General features: G+C 39.5%; 1 protein-coding gene and 1 pseudogene across 1 annotated transcript in view; one reads left to right on the top strand and one right to left on the bottom strand.

Annotated features, from left to right (window-relative positions):
* Positions 1–5,404: 5,404 nt before the first annotated feature.
* Positions 5,405–26,432, top strand: part of TEX11 (testis expressed 11) — a gene marked incomplete at its 5' end in the record, with an annotated part of 328,765 nt that continues 307,737 nt past the window's right edge. Inside the window, 2 exons of the mRNA XM_039475670.2 lie at positions 5,405–5,533; positions 11,223–11,307. Of these exons, the coding sequence (XP_039331604.2) occupies positions 5,405–5,533; positions 11,223–11,307 (214 nt within the window). The remainder of the gene's footprint in view (positions 5,534–11,222; positions 11,308–26,432) is intronic.
* Positions 17,086–17,768, bottom strand: LOC101039459 (cleavage and polyadenylation specificity factor subunit 5 pseudogene; annotated as a pseudogene).

The raw sequence follows: 26,432 nt of genomic DNA, 5'->3' as shown, positions 1-26,432 counted from the left end.
TTTTAATTTGCATTTCCCTGATGATTAGTGATGTTGCAATTTTTTTTCCATATACCTGTTGGCCTTTTGTATATCTTCTTGGAGAAATTTTTAGTACTTTAGAATATTTTCTATCTCTTCATTGAAATTCTCATTTTGTTCATGCGTTGTTCTCTTGACCTCAGCGAGCATCTGCATGAGAGTTGTTTTAATTCTCTGTAAATTACATAACTCTATTTAATTAGGGTTGGTTTATGGAGACGATCTTGTTCCTTTGTTTGAAACATCTTTGCCTGGTTCTTCATTTTCCTTGACCCACTGTTGGTACCTGTCTGTTAGACAAAGAAGGCACCTCTCTCATTCTTCGTGGGCTTGTCTTGCACAGAAAGCCCCCCACCAATTAGCCTTGCCAGAGATTCTTGGGGCCTCTACCACCTCTTTCTCTCCCCAGAGAGAAGCTGGAAGCTGTGGTTTTTGTCTGCTTGTTCTGTGCTGAGCCAGAGTGGGGAGCCATGGCATGTACCAGCTCAAGCCACTGTCTCCCATTCTCCCCTGAGCAGCTAGATTTTGCCAGACTATCAGAACCTCAAGAGTAGTGAGACATATGCAAGTTCTTTTGGCAGCCCTGTTGAAGTTGGGGCACTAGAGGCACAGATCAACTCTTTCCCTCCCCAGCAGGAAGCAAAGAGGTGGAGTTTTTTCATCTATGGAGGTGTTTGTCATGATTTTCATGAGGTTAGCCTGCCCTGCATCCATCCCTAGTTACCTTCCAGGATCAGGACACTGCTCAGAACTACAATACACTGCTGTGAATAGACCTGTCGAAACTATGGTACATGCAGTTCCATCTGACTTCTGCATTATGACTCGCTGCTTGGATTCTCTTGTACCATATCCAATTTGTCATTTGGGACTTCCTGGAACGTTATATAGGAAAATGGTTATCTTTGTGACCGTGGATAGAAATTATGATTTATAATGTAATTTTAGTCTCTGACTAAACCTGTTTGCCTGATGTTGCCAGGCCCTTTTGACACTGTTTTGGATATTTTGGCTCTCCTCATTGAAACCAACCTCTGCGGTTTGAATAGTTTTCTTTAGCCCGCAATCAGAGCTATACTGTAGCACTCTGAATGCTTTTGGCTCATTTCTTTCCTCTCTGCTGTTTTTTAGTTGTCTGAGTGTCCTAGCTTGTCACTTGTTCCAAATCCTTCCTGATACAACCAGTATAGTGGAAAGCACAGGATTTCAAATCAGAAAGGCTGAATTCAGGTCCTAGCTTACTGCTTTCTATTTTGTCACCTTCAAGAAGTCACTTCATCCAGCAAAGAGGCCTGATTTTTAAAAAGTCACTTCATTTTGTTAAATCTTAGTTTCCGCATCTTATGAAATAAAAATATCTTTCTTACGGAATAGATTGAAGATTAAATGAGAATGCATGTGAAAAGGCTTTGAGACTGGAAAGCAGTGTGCAAATGTTAATTTTATTGTCATTTCTTCTTCTTTTATCACTAAAGAAGTTGCATATAATATTGTGACTTGGAGTAAAATCTTGAATTGATCTTGGCAGGTCTTTGAGCTGCTTTGGCTTTTGAATGACTGGTTGAGCTGATGGAGGTCACAGGAAAAGACTTTGCAGGACCGTTGATAGATTTTTACATGTTATAACAGAAGCTTCCTTCCTCAAGGACAGGGAAAATGTTTATTTTCTATCATTCTGTACCTGGAATGTCATCTAATTAATCAGAATTAATTGATACAGATTAACACGGCTGCCTCAATCGAGTGACCCCCTAGTTTTAACTAGGATGCATCTTATTTTAAATCAAATGGACTGAAATCATGTTGTAAATCATAGTTTCTTTCTGTAGCCAGGAAGATAATGTAATAGTTTTTCTCAAAATGTACAATCTTGCTTGATAAAACCTTCACACAGTTTGTTGTTTTCTCATCTCGAGAGTAGACTGTATTTTGTATTTGAGATAGAGACTTGCTCTACCACTCAGGCTGGAGTGCAATGGCTTGATCACAGCTCACTGCAGCTTCAACTTCCCAGGCTCAAGCGATCCTCCTTCCTCAACCACCCGAGTAGCTGGGACCACAGTGTAGGCTACCAAAGCTGGCTAATTTTATTTATTTGTAGAGATGAGGGTCTCCCTATGTTGCCCAGGGTAGTCTCAAACTCCTGGGCTCAAGCAATGCTCTTGCCTTGGCCTCCCAAATTGCTGGGATTACAAGCATGACACGCTTTGCCCAGCTGTAGACTGCATTTGTAGAAGTTCTTTTCATCAGGTGCAGTGGCATGCACCTGTAATGCCAACTACTCAGATGGTAGGATCACTCCCATCCCAAGAGTTTGAGGCCAGACGGGGCAGCATAGCAAGACCCTGTCTCAAAAAAAAAAAGTAGAATTTCTTTTCTGAGCTTTTTCCAGATGCAAATCTCTTTTTCATAGTGTAACTCTCAGCCTTTCAGCTATGTGATCTCCATCACTTACCCAGCTTTGCTGACTGAATTTTCTGCTAAAGGACTGCAATGCTGTCATTGCCTCAGCTGGTGTCAGTGAAGTTGCTCAGTCGAATAACACTGAAAATATGTTTTGAAAGGACCAGAATTGTTAAGACAAAAATGAGTTAATAAAATATTAACCACTTAAGAGAACATTCACAAATCAAAATACATGTCTTCATAGTCTCATAAACTATGTAACCAAAAACTGTAATTGGTATTCTACAATAACATCCTAGGATTTTTTTTTTTTTTTTTTTGAAAGACAAGGTCTTCCTCTGTTGCCCAGTTGGAGTGCTGTGGCATGATCACAGCTTAACTGCAGCTTCTGCCTCTTGGTCTGGAGTGATCCTCCCACCTCAGCCACGGACTAGCTGGAACTACAGATGTGAGCCACCACGCCCAGCTAATTTTTACATTTTTTGTGGAGATGAAGTCTCACTGTGTACCTCAGGCTGGTCTAAAACTCCTGAGCTCAAGGAATCCATCCTCCTCAGCCTCCCAAATTCTTAGGATTATAGGTGTGAGTCATCACGGCCAGCCAGGATTTTTTAAAAAGGAACTCAAATTAAAAATGTATATTGGTGACATGTTCCTGTAGCCCCAGCTACTCGGGAGGCTGAGGCAGGGGAATCGCTTGAATCCGGGAGGCCGAGGTTGCAGTGAGCTGAGATCGGCCACTGTACTCCAGCCTAGGTGACAGAGTAAGACTCTGTCTTAAAAAAACAAAACAAAACAAACAAAATTTATATTGGGAGTTTGTTTTCAAAAATATTTTTAAAAATCTGTTTTTAAACAATATTTGTATTTTTAAAAACATCCATTTTAAAACCTCCCTGATTCTGTTATCAATATTTTGAACAAGGGCTATATAAATATATGCCCGTCAGCCCAATACTTACCTAATCTTAGAAGAGTCAGGATATTTAATATCAGTCTTTCCATTAAACAATTTAAGGGAGAAAGAAAGATAGAGGTTTTTTTTTTCTTTTATTTTTGAGATGGAGTCTCACTCTGTTGCCCAGGCTGGAGTGCAGTGGCCAATTTCAGTTCACTGCAACCTCTGCCTCCCGGGTTCAAGCGATTCTCCTGTCTCATCTTCCAGAGTAGCTGGGACTACAGGCATGCACCACCACGCCTGGCTAATTTTTGCATTTTTCTTTTCATATATATTTTTTCACCCAATGTGTTTAAAATGTGTGGTATTTTAACATAATTGTACATAATTTGCTTTGTGAAGTCTTTATCTGAATCTGTAGTCTTACGTTTAATTAGATTTTTAATTTTTATTTGTATGCTTACATAGTAGGTGTCTATATTTATGGGATACATGAGATTTTGATACAGGCATACAATGTATAATGATCGCATCAGGGTAAATAGGCTATCACCTCAAGCATTTGTTTAACTGAAATTTTTGTAGCTGATTTGTTGTTTATTGTAGCAGGGTAAAAATTCTGTTTATTTTAGCAGTTTAAAAATCTTTTGGAAGGTGCTTTTATAGTACTGTTATGAATATTAATAACATTTTTGCTAATTTGAGGCTCAGGAATATTGCAAAAAATTAGAACTCTGTAGCTTATGGACATTTCTGTTACGAGTTTGAAAAAAACCCTCAATTTTGATAATATGAAGGGCATCAATTGTGATTCTACTTCATGGTTATTGTTTAGTTTCAGTATTTTTTTTTTTTTTTTTTTTTTTTTTTAGACAGAGTCTTGCTCTGTCACCCAAGCTGGAATTCAGTGGCACGATCTGAGCTAACTGTAACCTCAGCCTCCCAGGCTCAAGCGATTCTAGTGCCTCAGCCACCCCAGTAGCTGGGATTACAGGTGGGCACTACCATGCCCAGCTAATTTTTGTATTTTTAATAGAGATGGAGTTTTGCCATGTTGACTAGGCTGGTCTCGAATTTCTGGCCTCAAGTGATTTGCCTGCCTCAGCCTCCCAATGTGCTGGGATTATAAGCATAAGCCACTGCGCCTGGCCGAGTTTTAGTTTTAGGTTTTTTTCTTTTTTTTTTTTTTTAGATGATGTCTTGCTGTGTTTTCCAGGCTGTTTCAAACTCCTGGGCTCAAGGGATCCTGCTGCCACAGCCTCCTGAGTAGTTGGTACTATAGGTGTGGAACATCATGCCCAGCTAATGCTTGGGTTTTAAGGAATTCCATGGTCTAGTAAGATTCAGCTATACGGAGTCTGGAGCTCAGACCACTTAGAAAATGGTGACATCATTTGTGCAGATTCAATAGCTGGTTAATGTTGCTGCTAATTGAGCATGTCATTTTTTTCTCACAAAGTAAGGTCAAGGCTTCAGAGCCAGCAGTTAGCTATGTCTGTCTAATGCTTGAAAACATTGGTAAGTGTTTCAGTTTTACAGGGCACATATGTGGATCTTCTTTCAGAATTTCTACGTTTTCTAGTTTTGAAGACATTGTTAAGTTTGGTTTGAAGGGGTTTTTTTTTCATTTGTTTTAGAGAAAGGGCCTCACTCTGTAGCCCATGCTGGATGGAGAACAGTGGCAGGATCAGAGCTCACTGTAGTCTTGGACTCCTGGATTCAAGTGATCCTCCCAACTCAGTCTGTAGCTGGGGCTACAGACGTGTGCTACCAAGCTTGGCTTGTTTTGTACTTTTAAGATTATCTTAATAATATTAATATTTGTGAAGTCAATGCATTTTACTTTCTGAGAATGAGTAATGATTAAGTTATAAACAAGTGACTCCCAAAGAATGCAAATTTTATTTGAAAACTATACTCTAGCTTAAAGAAGGTTTAAATATCCAGTTTGGTTTTACTCTAAGGATCAAGTTTTTTCAGGCTGTATTCATTTGGTCAGTGACTTAGGAATAAGTTTAAAAATGATTTGTTATTTTTAGCCAATGGTAATAGTTCACAGCACATTAATCATCCATTATTATTTCAGAAGTTACTGAAAACCTGGTTACAAATGATAATTCACCTAACATACCAGAGGCAATTGATAGACTCTTCAACGACATAGCAAATATCAACAGGGAGTCTATGGCTGAAATGTCAGACACTCAGGTTAGTATAAAAATACTTCTGTTTATGATAAGTTTTGATGATTCTTCATTTTAACCAATGTATTATGTAAGTAAAAAAGTGGTCTTCATGCTTAACCATTGCTAAACATATAAAAATCTAATTTTAGATGCTCATATCTAATTTAGGGAAAATAAAATTTTAGAAACCAATTGAAAAGTATGTGCTCAAGTTCAATTTATGATTTACTTATTTATTAGTAATAATATGCATTATTAATATTTATTAACCTCTCCAGGCTTCCGTTTTCTCATCTGTTAAATGATAATAGTAATACCCACCTCCAAGTGTTGTTGTGAATAGTAAACAAAATAACATATATAAGGTCCTGGGCACATACTAGTTCTCTTTTCCTTCCTTTTGCAGCAAAGTAGTGGAGAACTCAGTTGACTATAAGCCTTCAGAATTACTTTTTTGGGGGGTAATTTTCTAATGTTTAAATGAAGGTCTGTTACTTACTTAATATGGAAATTGTCTTGAGACTCTGAAACACTTTCAAGAACATTTACCTTGGGCAAATACTTCCATTTTGGTGACTACTTATATGGAAAGGTGAGAAGAAAGTTTATTGTACATCTCTCTCTCTCTTTATATATATGTGTATTTATATATTACAATAGCGTTATTTAGATATAATTTACATGCCATGCAATTCACCCATTTCAAGTATACAATTCAATAGTTTTTAGTATTTCAGAGTTGTTGTGCACCCATCACCACAGTTAGTTAATTTTAGAATATTTTAATCACCTCAAAAAGAAACCTCACACTCGTTCACAAACACTCTCCATTTCCTCCCATCTGCTTCCCTCCCTCACCCTCAGCCCTAGGCAACCACTAATCTACTTTTGGTCTGTATGGTTTTGCCTAATGAGTACATTTTAGATAAGGAGAATCATACAATGTGTGGTTTTTGTGACTGCTTTCACTTAGCACAATGTTTTCAAAGTTCATCCATGGTGTTGCATGTATCTGTACTTTATACATTTTTATGACTGAATAATATCCCATTGTATGGATATACCATATTTTGTTTGTCCATTCATCTATTGATGAACGTTTTTATTGCTTCCACCTTTTGGCTGTTATGAATAATGCTGCTATGAATACTTATGTACAGATTTTTATGTTTTTATTTTTCTTAGGTTTGAACCTAAGAATGAAATTGCTGGGCCATGTGGTAACACTAAACTTTTGATGAACTGCTAGATTGTTTTCTAGAGTGACTGCACCATTTTACATTACCACTAGCAGTATATGAAGGACCCAGTTTTTCCACCTCCTTGCTGACATTTGTCATTATTTGTCTTTTTGATTATAGTCATTCTAGTGGGCATGAAGTGTTATCTCATTGTGTTTTTTATTGTGGTAAAATAAACATGACATAAAATTTACCATCTTTACCACTTTTAGGTGTATAGTTCACTTATGTTAAGTATGTTCACATTGTTGTGCAGCCATTCTCCAGAACGCTTTTCATCTTGCAAAACTGAAACTCTATACCCATTAAGCAACTCCCCCTTGCCCTCTAAAATTCTTAGGAATTTTGGGATCAGCTTGTCAATCACCATTTTACTTTCTGTCTCTACAAATTTGACTACTCTTGGTACCTCATGTAAGTGGAGTTATATAATAATTGTCTTTTTGTGACTGGTTTATTTCTCTTAGTGTAATGACTTCAAGGTTCATCCATGTTGCAGCATTTGTCAGAATATCCTTCTTTTGTATGACTGAATAATCCATTGTATGTGTATACCACATTTTGTTTATCAGTTCATTTGTTGATGGACACAGGTTGCATCCACCTTTTGCCTATTGTGAATAATGTTGCTAGGAGCATTGGTATGGAAATTTCTCTTCAAATCCCTGCTTTAAATTTTTTGGATATATACCCAGAGTTGGAATTGGCTGTATCATATGGGAAATCTGTTTTTAATTTTTTGAGGAACCGGCATACTGTTTTTCATAGCAACTGTACCATTTTACATTTCTGTCAATAGTGAACAACGGTACCAGTTTCTTCACATTATCACCAATACTTGTTGTTCTGGTTTTTTTTTTTTTTTTTTTTTAAATTGATAGTAGTCATTCTAGTGACTGTGAGGTGGTATCTCAGTGAGGTTTTTTTTTTTTTTTTTTGGGACAACCACATTCTGTCACCCAGGCAGCTCACTGCAACCTCTGCTTCCTGGATTCAAGTGACTCTCGTGCCTCAGTCACCTAAGTAGCTGGGATTATAGGCAAACACACCCACACCTAGCCAATTTTAGTGTTTTTAGTAGAGACGTGGTTTTGCCATGTTGGCCGGTTTGGTCTCGAATTCCTGACCTCAAGAGATCCACCCGCTATGGCCTCCCAAAGTACTGGGATTACAGGCTTGAGCCACTGTGCCTGGCCGTAAATCTCTTTTTAGATCATAAATTCTTATTGTATTTAGCTGTTAGTGAAAATAAATTATAACATTCAGTGCCAAGAGTTTGGGTTTTCTTTTTTGTTTTTTAGACAGTGTCTCGGTCTGGCGTGCAGTTGTGTGATCTTGGCTTACTGCAGCCTTGACCTCCTGGGATCAAGTGATCCCCCTGCCTCAGCCCTCCAAGTAGCTGGGACTGTACGCGTGCACCACCATGTCTAGCTAATTTTTTGTACTTTTCATAGAGATGGGGTTTCTCCATGTTGCCGAGGCTAGTCTTGAACTTCTGAGCTCAAGTGATCTGCCCGCCTTGGCCGCCTAGTGTTAGGATTATGGTCATGAGCTACAAGAGTTTGGTCTTATTTTTCAAGAAGATCTGCTTGGTTTTGGAAATGCCTTGAATTTATTTTCTTTCTGGAAAGTCTAATCTTTGTATTATCTACTTCCGTTTGCAGCATGTATTTACCATGTTTATCATTATACATGTATATAAACCTATGACAAGACCTGCCACATTTTAGGTACTTAATACATACTTGTCGAGTGTATATGTGTTTTGGGATTATGAAGTATTTACAATCATAGTTTATCTTACCCTTTCTAATACAATATGAGAAAATACAAAAACATTGTTTAAAATCATAAAGTAACATAACTTTACACAAAGTTTTAAAAAATTGATACAAAAATCACCTGCAAACATACCACTTCAATATAACTAATATTATTTTAATATATTTTCTTTAATAGTTTTACTATTTAAATGTTATTTAGCTGTAATTATAATGTAGATGTAATATATTGGGCATCATAAAAGGCAATTTTCTCTGTTTTCCCAACATTTTAAAATAAACATTTTCAAACAGAAAAATTGAAAGAATATCACACTGGACATCTGTATAACAGCCACTTACATTCTAGAGTTGTAACATTTTACCATATTTGCTTTATCACATATACATTTGTTCATCAACCCATCTTATTTTTTGGGTGCATTTTAAAGTAAGTTGCTGAGAACAGTACATTTCCCCCCCAAATGTTTTAGTGTGCATATCATTAACTAGAATCCAATATTTTATTAAAGTTTTTTTTTTAGGTAAGATTTACATAAGTACAAGTTTTTGTACATACAGTTTTGTATCTTTCCTTCTTTCCTTTTTCATCAGACATGTAATAAATATACTCTGGTGTTAAAAATATAGTTTTCATGGTCACTATTTTATTTTATTTTTATTTTTATTTTTTTGAAGTGGATTCTTGCTCTGTCACCCAGGTTGGAGTGAAGTGGTATGATCTCGGCTCACTTCAGCCTCTGTCTCTCAGGTTAAAGTAATTCTCCTGCTTCAGCCTCCCGAGTAGCTGGGATTACAGGCTTGTGCCACCACACCCTGCTTTTTTTTTTTTTTTTTTTTTTAATATATCTTTAGGAGAGAGGGGGTTTCACCATGTTGGCCAGGCTGGTCTCGAACTCCTGACCTCAAATGATCCACCTGCCTCGGCCTCCCAAGGTGCTGGGATTACAGGCACGAGCCACCATGTCCGGTCATGAGCCCTATTTTAAATCGATGAATACTGTTCCATCAAGGAAGTTTATTTGGCTCATGGTTCTGCAGATCATTTAAGAAGCATGGCATCTGCTTCCAGTAAGGGACTCAGAAGTTTCCAATCATGGTGGGAGGAGAAAGGAAGCAGGCATCACATGATGTGAGAGGAGGAAAGAGAGAGGAGGAGGTACCGGGCTCTTTTTTTAAGAATCAGATCTTGTAACTAACAGACTGAGAGTTCACTCATTACTGTGAGGACAGCACCAAGACAATGAGGGATCCATCCCTGTGACCCAAGCATCTCCCATCAGTCCTGCCTCCGACATTGGGGATTAAATGTTGATATGAGATTCCCAGGGGAAAAATATCCAAACTATATTACATGCTGAATAAATCATCTGTTTAAACTGAAGTTCATCAGAAAAATGTGGAACCGTAGGTGAAAAAAGTGGTGTGGAAGAAAAGACTTAAAACTGACATACAATTTTGTACCATTGCTGTGCATAAAATAGGTTATTTTGGTGTATCCAGTTATTTTTGGTCTTAGTCATATACTACTACTGATATATTTATTATAAGATAATGGCATATAACTTCTATCATACTCACCATAGCATACTGAGAGATTTAGGCCAGGGCTATGCCATATTGGTCTCAGGCAATAGTACTATCTAGGACCAATTATTGCCTTCAGAGATCTCTTGCCAGAAACCAACCTATTCCCAATTGCATGTTTTGTGTCTTCATTTTTTCTTGAGACACTATAAGCTTAATTTAGTTTTATATCCTGTTGACTAGTTTCTACCTAATAGAAAGATAAGCCCCCCCAAAAACAAACTTCCTCCTAGTCCCCAGAACAAAACATAACAAAATAACAAATCAGTACTGTAAGTGCTACATCAATTGTATAAGAAATGATGTATGATATCAAGGAATCTAGTTAGGAAATGAGACTAAGAACTAAAACATGGCTGGGTGCAGTAGCTCACACTTGTAATCCCAGCACTTTGGGAGGCCGAAGTAGGTGGATCACCTGAAGTCAGGAGTTCGAGACCAGCCTGGCCAACATGGTGAAACCCTGTCTCTACTAAAAATGCAAAAAATTAGCTGGGCATGGTGGCAGGTGCCTGTAATCCCAGCTGCTTGGGAGGCTGAGACAGGAGAATTGCTTGAACCTAGGAGGCAGAGGTTGCAGTGAGCTGAGATCAAGTCATTTCACTCTAGCCTGGGCGACAGAACAAAACTCTGTCTCAAAAAACAAACAAACAAAAAAACCCCAAAAACTTAAAACTAAAACAATTAAAGAATAAATGATACAAAGTAATATAATTAATTGCCAAATTGTATACAACTTAATGAATATAGGAATTCAAAGAAGAAAAATCAATGTAGACTGTAATGGTTGCTGAAAGCTTCATTTACGTTGTTGGTAAGACTGAAATGGATTTGAGTTACATAAAAACAAAGGGAGGAGGTATAACAGGTGAAGCCAGTAGTATGAACAAAGACACATTGATAGGAACGAACAAATTTTGTTCAGGAAATAGTGAGTGAGATAATTACTCTAACAGTGGGTATGTTTTCGGGGGGAGAGGTAGAATGGGACTAGATTATGGATGGCCTGGAAATGTCCCACAATAGTTACATTCAAGAATGAAAATACCGTTGGAGGTGGACAGTATTTTAACTAGCTAAGGAAATGTTTCTTTTTGACCAGATTGAAGAAATAGCAGTAAACCTATGGAACTGGGCACTTACCAAGAGAGGAGATTTTCATATAAACGAAGAGCAGAAAACTAAAAGTACGTATACATATTGTGACTCATATTATGAGGAGTGTTTTTTACTATATATTGGTTAGTGTTCCTGCAGTTTAAATAATGTTTTGACCAGTTCTTAGATAGAGATTTGTTAAAAGACAAACAACCCACACTGGTTTCTCAAACAAATAGCCTCCCTCAGTTTTATGATTTTTTAGAGGTTAGCTCCTTAACAAACTTTAAAGGTATCACCACAAGAAATAGTCTGGAGGTGAACAACAAAGATGATTAAAAGATGGGGCAGTGAGAACTTAAAGAAATGTTAAAGGACATGGATTATTTCTCATGGAGATGATAAAAATCTTTATGGTTCTGAAGGACCATCAAATAGTAGTTTCCCCTCTATTAATAATAAGAGTGATAAGTGTTGCCATGTGACAGATTTATATTTTGAAAGAATAGTTTCCTCTGGAGGTGGATTGATAAATGTCGGAATAAGTTACTGAGAAAAACTATAGAAATTCTTTCTACCTGTGAGAGAAAACAGCAACAAAAACCAAAAATCTCAAAGTAAACTCATCTTCTTGGATGCTTTGAATGTGGTCCACTGTCTGGCACTGTTCTAGTGCTTTAGCTAAATGGGCAAAGTCTAGTGTGCTGACAGTTACTGATTTTCAACAGGCATAGTGACAGCAAATGCATTTATGGGAAGTATTTTGCCCATAAAGGATACATTGAAGTAACAAACCAAAGGGTGAACCTCTGGACTACTTGACATTGTAAAGACAAATGATTTTTGTCTGTATGCAACAAATAGAATTTGCTATTATTTATCTTTGTCAATATAAACAAAACTGTACACAACTTCCATGTAGACATAGGGTAATTGTACTTAATGTAATCAATAATATACTTACTCATGAGTCCACTCTGTTAGCATGTTTAGAGAACAGTTCTAGCTCTTTAACTCTTAGATAAATTGATATCATTGCTCCCAGGAGCCTTAGATCCTGTAGTTATGGGGAGGTAAGAGCTAGGAACTGATCAGTGGAAGAAACCTTAGTACACAGGTGAATCGTGTGGTATTAAAGTGCATGAATTCTTAACTCCTACCCTTCTGCATATGAAGAAATATTGCTTTAGCTGTTTACTGCTTATCAAATAGGGATATGGTGGATGAAGTGGCTATCGCAGCCTCTTCCCATGTACCATCTCATTTCTTTCTTTCTTTTTTTAGGGAAGGCAAGGGGTAAGGTCAGAATCACAGTGTTGATGGGGTTAGGGCCAGGGAGATGAGAGAGCTAAGGAAGAGAAAGAATGTTAAAAACAAAAAAGGGGGTGTGTAAGAGGGAAAAATACTAAACAGGGGTAAGGAAAGTCGGGAAAGTGGAGAAAAAAGGGGGAAGCAAGGAGAGGAGAAAGGCAAGAGGGGAGAGATGAAGAGGGAGAGGCAAGAGATAAGAGAAGAAAAGGGAAGGATGAGAGGGGACAAGAGACAGTAAAGAAAAGAGTCCCATGTACTGTTTCATTTCACATAGCAGTTCTTAATCAGATATTTGGGTGTTTGTTATGTGTATCATACTTTTTTTTTGATATAGTGGAGAATAGGTTGTTAGTCCAAGTTAAAATAATTTTATTTCAAAAATATGTTTATTGGAGGATATTTTGTTTCCTTAAAAACAAATTTGGCCGGGCGCGGTGGCTCAAGCCTGTAATCCCAGCACTTTGGGAGGCCGAGGCGGGTGGATCACAAGGTCGAGAGATCGAGACCAACCTGGTCAACATGGTGAAACCCCGTCTCTACTAAAAATACAAAAAATTAGCTGGGCATGGTGGCGCATGCCTATAATCCCAGCTACTCAGGAGGCTGAGGCAGGAGAATTGCCTGAACCCAGGAGGCGGAGGTTGCGGTGAGCCGAGATCGTGCCATTGCACTCCAGCCTGGGTAACAAGAGCGAAACTCCGTCTCAAAAAAAAAAAAAAAAACAAATTTAGTGTGCCTGGATTATGCTATATGATGAAATAAGTCATGAAGATGTATAAGCTACAATTCTTTATTATTTGGAAGAATTATGGAACAATGAACAAGAAAGTCAGAAGTAGATGAATGACTTGTAAATTTTAGTTTTCGACCTGTTGCATTTGAGATGACAGTAAGGTTGGAGATGGGAGACTAGAGCTTACAAGACAGGTAAGGATTGAGCCTGTAGATTTGGCTATTATTTACACAGTGGTCGTAGTTGAAACCAGAAGAGTAGTTGAGTTCTTTGAGGGAAAAAATAGAAATAAAGAAAAAATAAAGAGCAATGGTTCTTAAATATTGGTATAAAAAAGAATCAGGCTGGTCGTGGTGGCTCATGCCTGTAATCCCAGCACTTTGGGAGGCTGAGGCAAGTGGATCATCTGAGGTCAGAAGTTCAAGACCAGCCTGGCTAACAGGGTGAAACCCAGTTTCTACTAAAAATAAAAAAGTTAGCCGGGCATGGTGGGGCATGCCTGTAATCCCAGCTACATGGGAGGCTGAAGCAGGAGAATCGCTTGAACTCAGGAGGTTCAAGGTTGCAGTGTGCTGAAATCGCACCATTGCATTCAAAACTCCATTCCCCACCCCCCCAAAAAAATCAGAATCACCTGTGAAGCCTGTTAAAAATGCAGATGCCCAGGCCCTACCATTGTTGGTTTTGATTCATTTAGGTTCAGGCTGAAATCTGGGCATGTCTATAATTTGAAAAAATGTCTCAGGAATTCTCATGCACACCAAAATTTAAGAACCAGTGGTATTGAGAGAAGAACAAAGTAGTGAGATTTTAACTCTGAATCTACCAGGTTCAAAGTTAAATAAAAAGAATAAGGATAAGTGAACCAAAAGAAACAGTCAAAAAATTCTACAGGAGATTTGTTAGTCATTTATTGCATGGATTCTCTTTATAGGCTTCTTGTACCATCTTATGGTACATAGCAAGTGAAACGGAAAAGGTAAGATACCAGAACAAAAATACCAGTCATACATTATGCTTGAGGATTTGGGAAGGAATAGTTTAAAACTAGATAAACAATAAATTTAAAAATTTATAAATGTCAGAGGGTACAACACTGTGTTTTTCTAAAATGAATTCAAATTCAGGCAGGTAGAGCAGAGTAAAGAGAATGTTCAAAGGTGTCAGTCACCAAGTACCTAACCAAGATGTTTATAATATAGAGAGGTCAAGAACAGGCTGGTGAGAAGACAAGACGGAGCAACAACAACAAATAAAACATCTTTATATGGGAGCGTCATTCTGTTTCAGCCTCAGCCGCCGTTGGCTTTAAGTCTTATTGGTGATAATTATAAACACCTGGATTACGAATGTGAGAATTCGAGCAGAGATCTTAGACTAAGATATTTCCCACACAAGGACCAGGATATTTCAGGCTGAAGGAGTATTTTTTTTTTTTTTTTTTTCCGAGACAGGATCTGGCTCTGTCACCAGGTTGGAGTGCAGTGGTGCAATATTGACTCACTGCAACCCCTGCCTCTTGGGCTCAGGTAAACCTCCTACCTCAGCTTCCCAAGTAGCTGGGACTGTAGGCATTCACCGCCACACCCCACTAATCTTTGTATTGTTTGTAGATAGGGGTTTGGCCATGTTGCTCAGGCTGGTCTGAAGCTCCAAGGGAGTAATGTTTTTCAAAAAGGTTATCACCATTACGAAATGTTGCTGAGAATTTAAGGAAGGTGATCTTTAGGAGTGCAGTTTTAGTAAAGTGGTAAGGATGCAAAACAGATTGAGGGCAATTAAGGAGATGAGTGAGTAGCAAGACATAGAGGTAGTAGACGGACTTTTCAATTCAAGAAGTTTGTTAATGAAAGGAAGAGGAGAAATAGGATGCAAGCCTGAAGCATAGTGGGGTTAGTTGATTTTTTTTTCAAGGTGAGGAGATGGGGACATTTGAAGGTAGAGGAGAAGGAATAAACTGAGAGGAAACTACTCAAGATACTTTTAGAAAGGGGCGATAATTGGGCGTGGTGGCTCATGCCTGTAATCCCAGCACTTTGGGAGGCCGAGGCTGTTGGATCACGAGGTAAGGAGTTTGAGACTAGCCTGGCCAAGATGGTGAAACCCCGTCTCTACTGAAAATTCAAAAAAATTAGCCAGACATGGTGGCATACACCTGTAATCCTGCTACTCAAGAGGCTGAGGCAGAAGAATTGCTTGAACCTCGGAGGCAGAGGTTGCAGTGAGCCAAGATCGTGCTACTGCACTCTAGCCTAGGTGACAGAGTGAGACCGTCTCAAAAGAAAAAAAAAAAGAAAGAAAGAAAGGAGAAATAATTGAGAGATAAGAGCCTGAAATTATTGAAGGATTAGTAAACTTTGGAAATTTGAAATAAAGAAGGGAAACATTTTATTTTTATTTTCTTTATTTTATTTTACTTTAAGTTCTGGGATACACGTGCAGAACGTGCAGGTTTGTTACATAGGTATACATGTGCCATAGTGGTTTGCTGCACCTATCAACCCATCATGTAGATCTTAAGCCCCAAATGCATTAGGTATTTGTCCTAATGCTCTCCTCTGACAGGCCCCGGTGTGTGATGTTCCCCTCCCTGTGTCCATGTGTTCTTACTGTTCAACTCCCACTTATAAGTGAGAACATGTGGTGTTTGGTTTTCTGTTCCTGCATTAGTTTGCTGAAGATGATGGTTTCCAGTTTTATCCATGTCTCTACAAAAGATATGAACTCATTCTTTTTTATGACTGCAGAGTATTCCACGGTGTATATGTGCCACATTTTCTTCATCCAGTCTATCACTGATGGGCATTTGGGTTGGTTCCAAGTCTTTGCTATTGTAAATAGTGCTGCAATAAACATACTCGTGCCTGTGTCTTTATAGTAGAATGATTTATAATCCTTTGAGTATATACTCAGTAATGGAATTGCTGGGTCGAATGGTATTTCTGGTTCTAGATCCTTGAGGAATCACCACACTGCCTTCCACAATGGTTGAACTAATGTACACTCCCACCAATAGTGTAAAAGCATTCCTCTTTCTCCGCATCCTTGCCCTCTGTTGTTTCCTGACTTTTTAATGATCACCATTCTAACTGGCATGAGATGGTATCTCATTGTGGTTTTGATTTGTATTTCTCTAGTGACCAGTGATGATGAGCTTTTTTTTCACATGTTTGTTGACCGCATAAACGTCTTCTTTTGAGAAGCGTCTGTTCATATCCTTCACCCACTTTTTGATGTTTTTTTTTTTCTTGTAAATTTGTTTGAGTTCCTTGTAGATTCTGGATATTAGCCCTTTGTCAGATAGATAGATTGCAAACATTTTCTTCCATTCTGTAGGTTGCCTATTCATTCACCCTGATGACAGTTTCTTTTGCTTGCAGAAGCTCTTTAGTTTAACTGGATCCCATTTGTCAATTTTGGTTTTTGTTACCATTGCTTGTGGTGTTTTAGTTATGAAGTCTTTGCCCATGACTGTGTCCTGAATGGTATTGCCTAGGTTTTCTTCTAGGGTTTGTATGGGTATTAGGTTTTATGTTTAAGTCTTTAATCCATATTGAGTTAATTTTTTTAGAAGTCCATTTTCTTTAATGTTGTACAAAAAGTATGAGTAGAACCAAAAGTAAATAAACATTATATTTGTTTGCATCACTATCTAGTTCTTCATATTAATTTCACTATTCAAATGATAGAAAGTAGGTGGCAATTTAGGGATCACAAAAGAGATAAAACTAAAAAATACCTTTCTACCACAGTTATTCCACACTGTATGTAGCTATGCTCACAGAGTCAGGCAGCTTCTTTTACTTCTCCACTGGGCAGGAATTCAGTTGTGTATAAAATTTAACCTGCTCAACAGCTGAGGGAGACTAGAAATGATGAGTCCATATCCTGGTGCTTTGTCATACAGTTCAAACAATGGTGCAGCTACCAGCTTGTAATTTTTAGGGACTGCAAAGAAAGCTTTTTCTTGCAGCTGAACCAGAAACAACTTTTTATGTTCCTTGAGTTTTGTAACATGTGCAGGAATATAGGGATACTGCTAAGGTTCAAAAGTTGTTCTCCACCAGTTACCAATGCAGTCATCAATGACCCGGTCTTGCAGAACTCTATCCTGACGACGCAGTATCTCTGTCATTAAGCATTTCAGTCCTTGAATCTCATCTTCTCCTGGGTTAAGTTTACCACCAGGTAGTTTGAAGAAAGTTGTTCCCCAGTGTAGCAGTAACACATCGGGTAACCGATGCTCACGTACAGTCAGAACCCCTTCTACATCTTCCTCATTCCAATTTAATCAAATTCTTCCCTCATGTGCTGAAATCTGGCTGTAACAGAGCTGTCCTTCTTGTAGAAAGGCTCTTTTGTACCAGAAGTATAATTGGTAAGAGGGTACAGGTTGCTGGTGTGTGCCAGGATGAGGGGCTTGGTCTGCTGGATGTACTTGTTGCCAAACCGAGTGACCCCCAGGGACCAGGCGGTCTGTGAGTGATTGGGAGGTACCACAGACATGCTGGCAAACTCTGGAACTTGTGGTGAGCAGAAAGTGGGAGGCAGGGGAGACTTTCCCTGTGCGGTAAGCGGTTATTTGCGACAACCTCAGTGACCACCGCCTGCCATTAACAGGAGAGTGCAAGAGGAGAGGTTAGGAGTTTTTCAAAAGTAGTTTGGGGGAAGGGGTTGGGGTCGCTAGGCAATAGGTGCTGATTGCTTGGATAGAAGATGAAATTATAGGGATTGGAAGCTCTCCCCTTGTACTGAGTCACTTCTAGGTGGGACCACAGGAGTGCTTGGTGGGTCCAGGTGGAGCCATGGGTGTCGGACATGTAAGACACCTGAAGACATCTCAAAAGGCCAATCTTAGGTTCTACAATAGTCATGTTATCTGTAGGAGTAACTGGAATAGTTGCACATTCTGTGACCTCTGGAATAATGGCTGGTAATCATTTAACTAACTATGCCTACGTCTTAGTAGAAAGCAGGTCTCTTTCATCCTTCTAACCTGGTTGATGGTCTTTCATTAGTTTCACAAGGACGGTTTAGTTTTTGGGAAAGGCCGTTATCATTTAAACTATAAACTAACTTTCTCCCAAAGTTAGTGTGGCCCATGCCCAGGAATGACAAAGGAGAGCTTGGAAGTTAAAGACAAGATGGAATAAACGATGTCAGATTTCTCTTAATGTCATCGTTTTGCAAACAGTTTCAGTGATCTGGAAGCTGAGGAAGACTGCTGCATACATTCAGATGGGAGGTCATAAGTTTTTGTGCTATACTGCATACTGCAAAAGTTCCTCAAAATATGGTCGGGGCACATCTGCAAAATAATCAGCTTGGATGAGTGTAACAAATATGGATTTCTGAGTCCCACCCCACACCTATTGAATTGTCCCACCTCACACCTACTGTGCCCCAACCCAGGAGCAGACTCAGCCCGAGAGGATCATTTTCCACACTCCTATGATTGCATCCCCAACCAAAGGGGAACAGGAGGTGATAAAAGGTGTAGAGCTATCTATACATATAACTGTAACTGCCTACCAAACTGTCTTTGAAAAATTCTAGCCTCCAACTTTTCAGGGAGATTGATGTGAGTAATAACTCCATCTCCTACATGGTATGGATGACCTCTCATCAATTTCCCTTTGTCACCTATGCTAGAGTGCAGTGGTGTGATCTTGGCTCACTGTAACCTCCGCTTCCTGGGTTGAGGTTATTCTCCTGCCTCAGCTTCCTGAGAAGCTGGGATTACAGGCACCTACCACTACATCCAGCTAATTTTTGTATTTTCAGTAGAGATGGGGTTTCACCATGTTAGCCAGTCTGGTCTTGAACTCCTGACTTCAGGCGATCCGCTCAACTTGGTCGCCCAAAGTGCTGGGATTACAGGCATGAGCCACTGTGCCTAGCATAAACCCTTTCTTTTCTTTTCTTTTTTATTGCATTTTAGGTTTTGGGTTACATGTGAAGAACATGCAGGATTGTTGCATAGGTACACACATGGCAGTGTGATTTGCTGCCTTCCTCCCCATCACCTATATCTGGCATTTCTCCCCATGCTATCTCTTCCCAACTCCCCACCCCCACTCCCTCCCCTATCCCCCCCCACCCCACAGACCCCAGTGTGCGATGCTCCCCTCCCTGTGTCCATGTGTCCTCATTGTTCAACACTCACCTATGAGTGAGAACATGCGGTCTTTGATTTTCTGTTCTTGTGTCAGTTTGCTGAGAATGATGGTTTCCAAGTTCATCCATGTCCCTACAAAGGACACAAAATCATCGTTTTTGATGGCTGCATAATATTCCATGATGGATATGTGCCACATTTTCCTTGTCCAGTCTATCATCGATGAGCATTTGGGTTGGTTCCAGGTCTTTGCTATTGTAAACAGTGCTGCAATGAACATTCGTGTGCATGTATCCATATAGTAGAACAATCTATAATCTTTTGGATATACCCAGTAATGGGATTGCTAGGTCAAATGGAATTTCTATTTCTAGGTCCTCAAGGAATCAACACACTGTCTTCCACAGTGGTTGAATTAATTTACACTCCCAATAGTGTAAAAGTTTTCCTATTACTCCACATCCTCTCCAGCATCTGTTGTCTCCAGATTTTTTTAATGATCGCCATTTGAACTGGCGTGAGATGGTATCTCAATGTAGTTTTGGTTTGCATTTCTCTAATGACCAGTGATGATGAGCATTTTTTAAATATGTTTGTTGGCCTCATATATGTCTTCTTTTGTAAAGTGTCTGTTCATATCCTTCACCCACTTTTGAATGGGCTTGTTTGTTTTTTTTTCTTGTAAATCTGTTTTAGTTCTTTTCAGATTCTGGATATTAGACCTTTGTCAGAAGGGTAGACTGCAAATTTTTTTTTTCATTCTGTTGGTTGCTGATTCACTCTATTGGCTGTTTCTTTTGCCATGCAGAAGCTGCAGAGTTTGATTAGGTCCCATTTGTCTATTTTGGCTTTTGTTGCCAATGCTTTTGGTGTTTGGTCATGAAGTCCTTGCCTACGCCTATGTCCTGAATGGTTTTGCCTAGATTTTCTTCTAGGGTTTTCATGGTGTTAGGTCTTATGTTTAAGTCTGTAATCCATCTGGAGTTAATTTTACTGTAAGGTGTCAGGAAGGAATCCAGTTTCTGCTTTCTGCACATGGCTAGCCAGTTTTCCCAACACCATTTATTAAAGAGGGAATCTTTCTCCATTGCTTGTTTTTGTCAGGCTTGTCAAAGATCAGATGGTTGTAGATGTGTTGTGTTGCCTCCGAAGCCTCTGTTCTGTTCCATTGGTCTATATCTCTGTTTTGGTACCAATACCATGCTGTTTTGATTACTTTAGTTTCAAGTCCGGTAGTGTGATGCCTCCTGCTTTGTTCTTTTTGCTTAGAATTGACTTGGCTATGCGGGCTCTCTTTTGGTTCCATATAAAGTTTAAGGTGTTTTTTTCCAGTTCTGTGAAGAAGGTCATTGGTAGCTTGATGGGGATAGCATTCAATCTGTAAATTACTTTGGGCAGTATGGCCATTTTCACGATATTGATTCTTCCTAACCATGAATGTGGAATGTTTCTCCATCTGTTTGTGTCCTCTCTTATTTCATTGAACAGTAGCTTGTAGTTCTCCTTGAAGAGGTCCTTTATGTTCCTTGTTAGTTGTATTCCTAGGTATTTTATTCTCTTTGTGGCAATTGTGAATGGCACTTCGTTCTTGATTTGGCTCTCTTTAAGTCTGTGATTGGTGTATAGGAATGCTTCTGATTTTTGCACATTGATTTTGTATCCCGAGACTTTGCTGAAGTAGCTTATCAGTTTCAGGAGATTTTGGGCTGAGACAGTGGGGTCCTCTAGATATACAATCATGTCGTCTGCAAATAGAGACAATGTGACTTCCTTCTTTCCTATTTGAATACCCTTTATTTCTTTTTCTTGCCTGATTGCTCTGGCTAGAACTTTTAGTATTATATTGAATAGGAGTGGTGAGAGAGGACATCCTTGTCTAGTGCCAGATTTCAAAGGGAATGTTTCCAGTTTTTGCCCATTCAGTATGATATTGGCTGTTGGTTTGTCGTAAATAGCTTTTATTGTTTTGAGATACGTTCCGTCAATACCTAGTTTGTTGAGGGTTTTTAGCATAAAGGGCTGTGAATTTTGTCAAAGGCCTTCTCTGCATCAATTGAGATAATCATGTGGTTTTTGTCTTTGGTTCTGTTTATGTGGTGAATTACGTTTATAGACTTGTGTATGTTGAACCAGCCTTGCATGCCTGGGATGAATCCTACTTGATTGTGGTGGATAAGCTTTTTGATGTGCTGTTGCAATTGGTTTGCCAGTATTCTATTGAAGATTTTTTCACCTATGTTCATCATGGATATTGGCCTGAAGTTTTCTTTTCTTGCTGAGTCTTTGCTGGGTTTTGGTATCAGAATGATGTTTGTCTCATAAAATTATTTTGGAAAGATTCCCTCTTTCTGGATTGTTTGGAATAGTTTCAGAAGGAATGATACCAGCTCCTCTTTGTATGTCTGGTAGAATTTGGCTGTGAACCCATCTGGACCTGGGCTTTTTTTGGGTGGTAGGCTCTTAATTCCTGCCTCAACTTCAGACCTTGTTATTGGTCCGTTCAGGGTTTCGACTTCTTCCTGGTTTAGGCTTGGGAGGATGCAAGTGTCCAAGAATTTATCCGTTTCTTTCAGGTTTACTAGTTTATGTGCATAGAGTTGTTCATAATAATCTCTGATGATGGTTTGTATTTCTGTGGGATCTGTGGTGATATCTCCTGTATCATTTTTTATTGCATCTATTTGATTATTTTCTCTTTTGTTTTTTATTAATCTGGCTAGTGGTCTATTTTGTTGATCTTTTCGAAAAACCAGCTCCTGGATTTATTGATTTTTTGAAGGGTTTTTTGTGTCTCTATCTCTTTCAGTACTACTCTGATCTTAGTCATTTCTTGTCTTCTGCTAGGTTTTGAGTTTTTTGATCTTGCTCCTCTAGCTCTTTTAATTTTGATGATAGGGTTTCGATTTTAGATCTCTCCTTGCTTCTCATGTGGGCATTTATTGCTATATATTTTTCTCTAGAGACTGCTTTAAATGTGTCCCAGAGATCCTGGCATGTTGTGTCTTCATTCTTGTTAGTTTTGAAGAACATCTTTATTTCTGCCTTCATTTCATTGTTTATCCAGTCAACATTCAAGAGCCAGTTGTTCAGTTTTCATGAAGCTATGTGGTTCTGAGTTAGTTTCTGAAATCTGAGTTTTAACTTGATTGCACTGTGGTTTGAGAGACTGTTTGTTATGATTTCCATTGTTTTGCATTTGCTGAAGAGTGATTTGCTTCAATTATGTGGTCAATTTTAGAGTAGGTATGATGTGGTGCTGAGAAGAATGCATATTCTGTGGTTTTGGGGTGGAGAGTCCTGTAAATGTCTATTAGGTTTGCTTGTTTCAGGTCTGAGTTGAAGTCCTGGATATCCTTCTTAATTTTCTGTCTCGTGGATCTGTCTGATATTGACAATGGGGTGTTAAAGTCTTCCACTATTATTGTGTGGGAGTATAAGTTTTTTTGTAAGTCATTAAGAACTTGCCTTATGTATCTGGGTGCTCCTGTATTAGGTGCATATATATTTAGGATCTTTAGCTCTTCTTGTTGCATTGATCCTTTGTCCATTATGTAATGTTCTTCTTTGTCTCTTTTGATCTTTGTTCGTTTCAAGTCTATATTTCATCAGAGACGAGAATTGCAACTTCTGCTTTTTTTTTGCTCTCCATTTCCTTCATAAATCTTCCTCCATCCCTTTATTTTGAGCCTTTTTGTATCCTTGCATGTGAGATGGGTTTCCTGGATACAGCACACCGAGGGGTTTTGGCTTTTTATCTAGTTTGCCAGTCTGTGTGTTTCGATTGGGGCATTTAGCTCATTCACATTTAGGGTTAATATTGTTATGTGTGAATTTCATCCTGCCATTTTGATGCTAGCTTGCTGTTTTGCCCATTAGTGGATGCAGTTTCTTCATTGTGTTCAAGTTCTTTACCATTTGGTATGTTTTTGGTGTGGGTGGTAGTGGTTGTTTCTTTCTATGTTTAGTGCCTCTTTCAGGAGCTCTTGTAAAGCAGGTCTGGTGCTGATGAAATCTTTGAGTACTTGCTTGTTTGCAAATGATTTTATTTTTCCTTTACTTATGAAGCTCAGTTTGGCTGGATATGAAATTCTGGGTTGAAAGTTTTTCTCTTTAAGAATGTTTAATATTTGCCCCTACTCTCTTTTGGCTTGTAGGGTTTCTGCTGGGAGATCTGCTGTGAGTCTGATGGGCTTCCCTTTGTGGGTAACCCGAACTTTCTCTCTGGATGCCTTTAGCATTTTCTCCTTCATTTCAACCCTCGTGAATCTGATGATTATGTGCCTTGGGGTTGCTCTTCTTGAGAAATATGTCTGGGCGGTTTTCTGTATTTCTTGGACTTGAATATTGGCCTGTCTTGCTAGGTTGGGGAAATTGTCCTGGATAATATCCTCAAGAGTATTTTCCAGCTTAGATTCATTCTCTTCATCACATTCAGGTACACCTATCAAATATAGATTAGGTCTTTTCTCATGTCCCATATTTTTTGGAGACTTTGTTCATTCTTTTTTACTTTTTTTTCTCTAATCTTGCCTTCTTGTTTTATTTCATTGAGTTGATCTTCGACCTCTGATATCCTTTCTTCGGCTATTGAAACTTGTACATGCTTAGGGAAGTTCTCGAGTTGTGTTTTTCAGTTCCATCAATTCACTTATATTCCTCTTTACATTGTTTATTCTCATTAGCATTTTGTCAAATATTTTTTCAAGGTTCTTAGTTTCTTTGCATTGGGTTAGAACATGTTTTAGCTCACAGAAGTTTCTTATTACCTACCTTCTGAAGCCTGATTTTGTCAATTCATCACACTCCTTCTCCATCCAGCCTTGTTCCCTTGCTGGTGAGGATTTGTTACCTCTTGTAGGAGGAGAGACATTCTGGTTTTGGGTGCTTTCATCCTTTTTGTGCTGGTTTCTTCCCATCTTTGTCGATTTATCTGCCTGTCGTCTTTAAAGTTGTTTACTTTCAGATTGGGTCTCTGAGTGGACATCCAGTTTTTTGATTATGAAGTTATTTCTTTGTGTTTCTTAGTTTTTCTTCTAACAGTCTGGCCCCTCTGCTGTAGGACTGCTGAGGTCCACTCCAGGCCCTGCTTGCCTGGGGATCACCTGCGGTGGCTGCAGAACAGTAAGGGTTGCTGCCAGTTTCTTCTTCTGCTATCTTTCTACCAGAAGGATACCTGCCAAATGTCAGTCTGAGCTCTCATTTATGAGGTGACTCTTTGGATATATGGGGGTCTCAGTGCTGCTTGAGGAGATAGTCTGTCCTTTATAAGAGATCAAGTGCTGGGCTGTGAGCTCCGTTATTCATTCAGAGCTGCTGGGCAGGTACTTTTAAGTCTGCTGCAGCAGAACTCACAAGCCACCCCCCACTTTGTTTTTTCTGGGTGCTCTGTCCCAGGGAGTTAGGGCTTTATTTATGAGTTTCTCTTGTGCTGCTGCCTTTTTTCAGGGCTTCCCTGCCCAGTGAGGAGGCAGCCTACTCACTGTCTGCCTGCAGAGGCATTGCTGAGCTTCTGTGGGCTTGGCCCAGCTGTCATGTGAACTTCCTTACAGTCCTGTTTATACGGGTGTAGTTTGAACTGCCTCGGCAATGGCGGCCCACCTGTATAATAATGGACTCTCTCTGTAATGGCAGGCTTCCTCAGCCATGTCAGGCTGCCTCAGCAATGGCAAACTACCTTCGTAGTGGTGGACTGCCTCGGTAATGGTGGACGCCCCTCCCCCCCAAAGCTGGATCATACCGGGTTCAGCTGTGCTTGCTGTGAAACTCTCAATCCAGTGTGTTTCCGATTGCTATTGTTTTGTGGGGTTGGGACCAGCCGAGCCTGATCACCTGGCTCCCTGTCTGCCAGCCATTTTTTTTTTTAGTTGAACGGTTGACTCTGTCTCCCAGGGGTTCCAGTTGCCTGTTGAAAAGGCGCCGGGATATGTGTGATTTCCCTTGCAGTGACCCACTGTGCCGGCTGAACCAGCCACGGTGAGATTCATGGTGCTTTTTTGCCCAGGAATCTCCTGGCCTGGCTCCCTGTTTCAGTCTTCTTTTTAATCAGTTGAAAGGGCGACTGTCTCCCAGGAGCTCCAATTGCCAGCTAAAACGGCGCTGGGACCCCTGTATTTTGTATGGAGAACCGCCACACTGGGGCATTGGCAAAACAACTGCACCAGCGAAAACAGCTGCACTGGCTAAACCAGCCACACTGGAGACCCATGGGGCTCCTCTACCTGGGAATCTCCTGGTCTATGGGGAATAAAAATCTGTCTGGAAATGCGGAGTCCCCTCACCCTCTGTGCTTTGGCTTTGAGCTGCAATCCTGAGCTTCTCCTTATTGGCCATCTTGGATCTCTCCTTTTTTTTGAGACAGAGTCTTGCTCTGTCACCAGGCTGGAGCACAGTGGTGCAGTCTTGGCTCACTGCAACCTTCGCCTCCTGGGTTCAAATGATTCTTACGCCTCAGCCTCCTGAGTAGCTGGGACTACAGGTGCATGCCAAATGCCCGGCTAATTTTTGTATTTTTAGTAGAGATTGGGTTTCACCATCTTGGCCAGGATAGTCTCGACCTCTTGACCTCGCAATCCACCTGCCTCAGCCTCCCAAAGTGCTGGGATTACAGGAGTCAGCCACTGTGCCCAGCCAAGTTAATTTTTGTATAAGGTTTAAGGGAGGAGTCCAGTTTCTGTTTTCTGCATATGGCTAGCCAGTTTTCCCAACACCATTTATTAAATAAGGAATGCTTGTTTTTGTCAAGTTTGTTGAAGATCAGATGGTTGTAGATATGTTGTGTTATTTCTGAGGCCTGTGTTCTGTTTTATTTGTCTATATATCTGTTTCGGTACCAGTACCATGCTGTTTTGGTTACTTTATAGTTGTAGTGTAGTTTGAAGTCAGGTAGCCTGATGCCTCCAGCTTTATTCTTTTTGCTTAGGATTATCTTGGCTATAGGGGCTCTTTTTTGGTTCCACGTGAAATTTAAGGTAGTTTTTTTCTAATTCTGCAAAGAAAATCAATGGTAGCTCAATAGGAATAGCACTGAATCTATAAATTACTTTGGGCAGTGT

The sequence above is a fragment of the Saimiri boliviensis genome, chromosome X (genome assembly GCF_048565385.1).
Source record: "Saimiri boliviensis isolate mSaiBol1 chromosome X, mSaiBol1.pri, whole genome shotgun sequence".
Taxonomy (NCBI): Eukaryota; Metazoa; Chordata; class Mammalia; order Primates; family Cebidae; genus Saimiri; species Saimiri boliviensis.
The sequence above is the reverse complement of the archived record's forward strand: the minus strand, read 5'-3'. Positions and strand labels throughout refer to the sequence as shown.